General features: G+C 44.2%; 1 protein-coding gene across 1 annotated transcript; it reads right to left on the reverse strand.

The window, feature by feature from the left end:
• Nucleotides 1-1,334: 1,334 nt before the first annotated feature.
• LOC147428744 (uncharacterized) lies at nucleotides 1,335-3,826 on the reverse strand. The gene is made up of 2 exons (XM_086496891.1): nucleotides 3,746-3,826; nucleotides 1,335-3,653 (listed from the first exon to the last, which is right to left on the reverse strand). The coding sequence occupies exons 1-2, from the start codon at nucleotides 3,824-3,826 to the stop codon at nucleotides 3,318-3,320; spliced, it is 417 nt and encodes a 138-aa protein (XP_086353017.1). The 3' UTR covers nucleotides 1,335-3,317.
• Nucleotides 3,827-7,152: the final 3,326 nt, after the last annotated feature.

Consider the following 7,152-nt stretch of genomic DNA (forward strand, 5'->3'; position numbering starts at 1 on the left):
TCATACCCCTAGGAGCTTCAAGGAAGCTAGGGAATCAATGTACAGTTGTTATGATGCAACTTTTTGGTACAAAATAGAGATTTTAGCGTGCTGAACGTTTGGGAAAGTGCTCAAATGCACCGAGAAAGTCACCTTTTGCTTGTGAATTTTGTTTGTGAAGCCTTCTACTATGGTTATGCTGCCAAAATTGGGCTAGAGTAGGTCATTTTCATCCTGATAAAAGTGGGACAGATCCTAGTAATTTATAAGTTTTCTCCAAAGTTTTAATTGAATAAGGAAATACTAAGAGGGGACGCCAGCCTTTGGGGCCAACAGGGTGTCACTATCTGCTTGGAAGCACTGTAGCTCCTAGGATGTGTTTTGTTTGAAGTGTAATTTTTAGTCACAGGTTTCTCGTGAATTTTCTTTGTCTCATAAAGTTGATCAAGTGAAGTTCGGGGTGAAAGCTAAATTCTACCGCCCTCTATCGAGTCTATTGGCTGATTTCATGGCTGACAGAGTGCATGACACCAAGGAAGTGGGTTCCTCTTCACAAGATACACAGGTTGTTCCTTCTCTGGTGATTGAGTTTGGTGAGAATTCACAGCCACCCCTATCTGTACCTTTTGTCTATGTGAATGCTCCACAAGGTAAAGGGTTTACGGCTGGGAAACTAGACAAGGATGCATTTAGGACATAGTTGGTTGCTACTATGAATGTGTTCTCTTGATTGGTGCAGAATCCTAGGTTTATATAATTTATGCAAGCCTATTACTGTACAAAGAACAAAGTGTTCACCCTTACTTAGCTTATGGAAGTTGGCAACATTGGACATGCCTAAAGGGCTTAGCCTATTACTGTACAAAGAACAGAGTGGTCACCCTTACTTAGCTTATGGAAGTTGGCAACACTGGACATGCCTTGTTGAAGGGAGAAGACAATGAGTTCCAGGGCAACATGAAAGGGGGCCAGGCAAAGAAAAATTCAGTAAATAAGCCCTTTACAAAAGCCGCTCTTGAAGCGTCAGAGGGGTCAGAAAAGGTAAATAAATGCAAGGACTCCGGAGTGACATCTGAAGGACAAGCTAAGGAAAAGAAAAGAAGTCCTTTTGTGTGCAATTCATTCAAGGAAAAGAAGGATTCAATGGTTGAGAAAAAATGCTTTATATGCCAGCAACCTAGTCATTTTTTTGTAGATTGTCCCCAAAGAAAGAGGCCATTTGACTCAGAGGACAAAGAGGACAAGACAGGGAATAAGCCAACCCCACGACCGGGCTAGTGCCAAATATGGTGGGTGATAGGACAAACTCAGATGCCATTGAGTTGTGCAGAGTGTGGGATAAAGTCAGAGATTAGACATCACTTATCTTCTTTGATCCATGTGCTAAGGCAAACTTTATTTCCTCAGGTTTGGCCATCAAGTTGGGCATCAAAGCTGAAGAGATGGGGTACATAGCAAAGTTAGGGTTGGCATGTCTTGGCCACTCAAAGTGTGTTACTCCTATCATTGAAAAATTGTGTCTACATATAAACAATCATATGTGGACACACTGGAATTTTCTATCAAGCCAGTGGAAGGGTGCGATGCGTTGTTGGGAATCCCGTGGATGTTCGCATACATGGAGTGTTTAATGTCTTCGACAAAAAGATCACCCTTCAATATAGGGGCAAAACTCACATCCATGATGTAAAGCTTGAAGGGGACTCTGTCCCTATTGTATCTGCTTCGGCTATCACTTCTGTAATTAAGAATCATCGTTCTGTGTACTTCATTTTTTCACGTGATATTTCAGATAATCATCAGTCAAATTTATATGTGCTAGATAAATAAAGGGCGGCATTTTTGCGAGAGTTTAGTGATTGTTTTTCTGAATCTATGAAGATTCCTCTACTAGTTGCGAGACATACTACTACAAATAATCCTATAGGAGGACCACCAGTTAAAATGTTAACGCCGTTTCGATACATGCGACGGACTCCAACTCGCGACCTGATGAGCACAGAGGCATTTGGCCTAAGCCAGATCGCCTCTAGCAGTTGGATGCTGTGGTAGTAGTTTTGCCAATATAATTTTTTTCATAAGCCTGCAATGACGCGAGAGAAAGGCTGCAACGTGTATGCTTCTCTGCCCCTTCATCACTACCTGCTCTGCGCCACCTGGACTGCCGCCCGTTTTTTGCACGCTGGTCTGCATCTCTCATGTCGATCCTAGCATCGCAAGTGTCACCTTGCTCGCATGATGCACCCTTCTTTTTTTTTCTCACACTGCCAATGCAGAATCGCTGTTGATTCTCCACTTTCTTTCTTTTTTTGAAATCGTTGGCACATACTGATTCATTGCTGTTTCGGTTGCCACCGAAGAGGCCTTAAGGATCATGTGATAGATTTGGTGCGAGGTTGGAGCCCACCAAATAGGCCTCCCTACAAGGTTAGTGCATCCCAGTAGAAAGAGATTATGGGCCAAGTAGAGGAGTTGTTAGAAAAATGGTTGATTCAACCCAGTTCTTCACCCTTTTCCTTGCCATTGCTTTTAGTGCAAAGAAGGATTGCACATGTGTATTTATTATCATGTGTTGAATAAGAATACCATCAAGAACGTGTTTCCTATTCCAAGGATTGATGATATTCTTGACTGTTTAGAGGGTGCTACAATTTTCAGCAGGATAGACCTCCAAATCAAAGAGCTCGTCCACATCATCTGTGAATGATGTGGAAGCGCCTAGGTCACATTCCTTGCCAGTCTCACTGGCTCACCGGAACCAATGCTACCACGGACTAGCACAAGACGAGATGAAGAAACAAAATGATCTAAATCGAGCAGTCACCACAAACCATAAAAAAACCATACAACAAAACAGATATGCGGGTACAATGATGGCATCAACGGCCACGACAATCCTTGCTTTTTGCTTGCAGCCATGGCGGCTCTCCTTTAACCTCGCCTTTTGATTATCTGCCATCCTCATTGGCGGCTTCAATCCTTTTCCCTATCGACTTTGACTGATCACAGCCCTCTATAGCCCACCATGCCTTGCTACCTGCTGCTGGCGATTTTTTCCCTCTAACTCCAGCTCGTCGCTCTTCTCATAATGGACTCGTTTTCCAACTGCTGGCACCCTTTGTGGCACTTCAAAGACTCCTTCTCCTTGCTATTGACACCCCCTTTTAGCCCGAGACCGCTACTGCCCTAGCAGGCGACAGCCCTCCTTATTAGGACTTGGGGTTAAATTTCGAGCGCTAGTGCCCTACGTGGCACTAGCAGTTACCGTCGATTTCAAAAATGTTGAGCTTTTTAATGGCAACGGGTGCTGCCACATAGGCAGCAATGCTCGAAATTTATCATCGCCCCTCCTTAGCCCTTACTCTGTGGTACTGACAGCCCACCCACAACTGGTGGCCACCCTTCTCTTGAAGCCCGCCTGCCTTTTTCTTCTTGCAGTCAACACATCCCCCTTGCTCACGGCCTTTGGCCCGACTCCAATAGCGCCCTCCAATGGGCTGCTGCCCCTCCTGTGGCGCACTCTCCTGCCCCTTGCGATAGCCTCTCGGCCTTCCTTCTACTGCCACCCCTTGGCGGCGCCTTCTACTCCTTTCATGGCCAGCCCCCTGGCGGCCCTCATGCTCCCACTTGCCCTTGTCCTCTCCTTCAGCAGTGCCCTCTAAAGCTCCAGCTCTCTATAACAGGCCCCCTCATTCACCAGCTTCTTCAAAAGCCTCTCTTCCTCCCCCCGGCCTGCAGCCCTCGCGGCTTCTCCTCATGGCGTTACCAACCCGGGTCCATACGTGCTCCCCTGCATGGCGCCACCTCCTACCCTTCGTTCAACACCTGGCATTGTCCTCCTCTGCATGCGCCACCAATTGGCCCTCTACCATGCACCTGGAGATCACCATTTCTTTCCATATGCAGCCCGCCCCAGATGGCGCCACTGTCCTCAGTCGACTGCAGGTTGTTCGCGTTTTTTTTTTTAGCATGGCAATATTTTTTTTAAAAAAATTAGCTTGCGACTTGGGCCGCCTTCCCACAAGTCATGATCGGACCACACCAATTCACAAATTCAAATTGTTGGCTTGCAAGCACCCAAGCTTCCCCTTGACAGAAGAAATACTTCCCCAAATGACGATTCTTGCCTGAAGCACTTTCCACGTCCGACAAAGTGCAACGATTGGCCCGATTGCCACCAATGTAAAGCCATAAATCTTTGCTTTTAGATTTGATTGATGATTGGAAAAGCACTTGTGCATGAAATGACGGCCAAATCGGCACCAATACAGCTTGAACTCCCTCCTAGGATCACTCTTTAAATCCCTTGGCTAATGGAGACCAAAAAACCATCCTTGACCTTCAAAATGCCACATTTGACATACACATCATGTAGCACTTGTTCCAGGTTGCATCTAGCACTTGCCAAAGTCTGCGGCCATCAACCTGCATGATGCCCTATACCTGCTGCTGACACTTCCATGGGTCGACGAATTCTAGGTGCACCAACGTCTTGTCATTAACCAATCAAGGTTGAAAAAAAAGACTATGAAGGATAGAAAAATAACATGAAAATTAGGATAGAGTTTACCTCATGCTCCTTGTCGTCCTCCTCCCTGGTCAATGCTCCCATGCACCGCAGCTACGAGCTTTGGATCATTAGATGGGGGGTTTCCCAGTGGCATAGGCATCCTAGTCGCCTCAACCTTGGCTTGCGTGGCTTGTAATTCTTTCTCAACCATGTGCAACTGCTCTGCTGCCAGGACCTCCGCACACACGACTGCAATAGTGTCAGCAACAGAGTCCCCAAGTGACAAGAGCTTGCTTTCAAGAGCATCTGACGTCTTTTCTAAGGGAAATTTGGTGCTTTTGCATAGCACACTCAAGCATTCATCCATGCGCACGCCAAATGCTTTCTCCAAATCATGCATAAACACATACTCCTTCCCATCCACTACCATTGAGGAGAGGTGGCTTATTTCCACCTCTGGGATAGCCTCATCCGTCGATGGTAGTGGAACTATAATGTCACTAGGGCCAGCCACAACTATGGATTTCTCTACCACCTCCTTGAGCCCCTTGGGGTACTGTTGGGGTCCCCATTGTTGCAATAGTTCCAATGACCAACAAAATTATCAATCCAGAGGGATGAGCTACACGGCTATGGCATGGAAACACTCACACGGTTAGTGAGCTAATTGTGGCAACACAAATGGTTAACTCTATGAGGTGAGCTTCTCGGCCTATGAAGGAGCTAAGCTGCAATGAAGGGCAATCTCCATATCCACTTCTCTTCACCTCTAATCAACCCAATCACACACACTACGATTGTAAGACACACACAACACTAATCCTATCATGCAACACACTAATCGCAAGCACACATACATAGATCTATCGATCACCACACTCCAATCAAACTTACATGCACACACAAGCAAAAGAGGACAATCACACAATATTAGAGACGGATTAACCACTAATTAGTTAAGATCTAGTCAATCTAAGCATCATAGGTAATCATAAGAAGTAAGAGAGCGGTATAGTGAGAGTGAATGAATCATTGATTAGTGTTAATCAAGTCTCATGAGCAAGGAGACGCTCAAGGAATCCATAGCCACACACCTCAAGATCTCTCACCAAAGAGTGCTCTCAACAAATGAGCTTGAGAACCCTAATTTCTTTTACACATTGCCTTATATACCTGGGGTAAAAATATGCAATGTCCGGCCACCCTAGGACTTTAGGGCTCATTGCTTACTGAATCTGCAACATAGGCACAGTGAGTAACCTATTATTTACAACTTGGAACTCCCATTGAGCCCGTAATACATTAAAATATTACAATGGCTTGAAATAATTCGAGAATTTACAGTACGTGACCATTTTGAGAAAATGTGTAATTCCAATTTTTATTGCTTCTTCGCATTCATCCTCGATGTGCATCCATACGTCTTTGGTCTTTAGCAGCTTCTGTTAACAAACGTTGACTCAGTTAACATTTCCCCCTTCCTATTTTAGTGCTCGTCCTCGAGCACTATCGAAAAGTGTCCGTGGAAGCTGTGGAGGGTTTTTGATTGGTTGTTGATGGGCTAATTGTCTTCAATTGTTGTTGAATTTGTTGATGAGGTTGATTTTTTTGCAGCATCTTCATTGGTCCAAATATGTCTAATGTAAGAGATGATGTTGCATTTGTCCGTTGTAATAGCATAATGATGAGGGTGATGTTTATTTGTGAAAAGTATGTACAAGGAAAGTGGGATGATGAGATTCCAAATTAGGGTCTAATACATGGATGACCAAAGGGAAAAAACCAAGTGGGAAAAAAGTGCCTTTGGGATACGCACATTATTGGAGTACTTATTAGCATGGGAAATATTAATAAAGTACTGAAGATTATTTGCTGATAGATATGGAATTAAAGAGGCAGCAAAAATGAAAGGGTATCATGATGGAACATTGGTTTTCCTGTTGTAGTCAACTCAAGGTGCAAGGTGGAAGCAAAAAAGAGTGTCTAATGCATATGTCCAATGATGGGACATCATATATATGCATACACAAAAATGCATGAGAAACAATATGTTGTGCAAGAAATATTTTGAGGGGTTCTTCAGAAAGATGGTGTAGCTATAAAAGCATATGACATGGCTTTGCAAGCTAGCACCCCTTTAACAATGGTTTTTGTTGACGAGGATATGTGCTCTCATCTTACTGTGCACTGTGCGTGAGTGTTGGACTCTATGACACTCCACCAATTGTAAGTTAATAGACTTCGACTCTTATGCTCACCTCATCCAGCATGAACAAAATGACTTTAGATATGCTCAACTCTTCTAGCTTGAGCGCGTAAGCCTAATAACTACGACTCTTAGCACAGTTTAATATGACTTGAAGCTTGGGGACTAATGCTTTGCTCATTTTATGGCTCAACAGCCCGACTCTGACTATGCCAAAGAGTGTTTTTTGCACCCTGGCGACTTGACTTTTTACATTATTGTGCTTACTACAAACATTTCTTCAAGTAAAAGTAAGCTTGAATCCTCAAAAAGAGGATTAGTGAAGACCAAGCTGGTATTGAAGGTTTCTTTTGCCATACCTATTTTATCATCTTTGAATCTGCATTCACGTTGGTTGGGTCATCCTTCTTTGACTGTGAAGACTCGATTGTCCGTTTGATTCTCCAATTGGGCATGT

This window comes from Adiantum capillus-veneris, chromosome 23 (genome assembly GCF_014529385.1).
Source record: "Adiantum capillus-veneris isolate H3 chromosome 23, ASM1452938v2, whole genome shotgun sequence".
Classification (NCBI taxonomy): domain Eukaryota; kingdom Viridiplantae; phylum Streptophyta; class Polypodiopsida; order Polypodiales; family Pteridaceae; genus Adiantum; species Adiantum capillus-veneris.

Coding starts and splice junctions, on each gene's coding strand:
- LOC147428744 (XM_086496891.1), bottom strand. CDS start 3,826: ATGCAGAGGAGGACAATGCCAGGTGTTGAACGAAGGGTAGGAGGTGGC. Junction 3,654..3,745: donor GCACGTATGGACCCGGGTTG/GTAACGCCATGA, acceptor GGCCTGTTATAG/AGAGCTGGAGCTTTAGAGGG.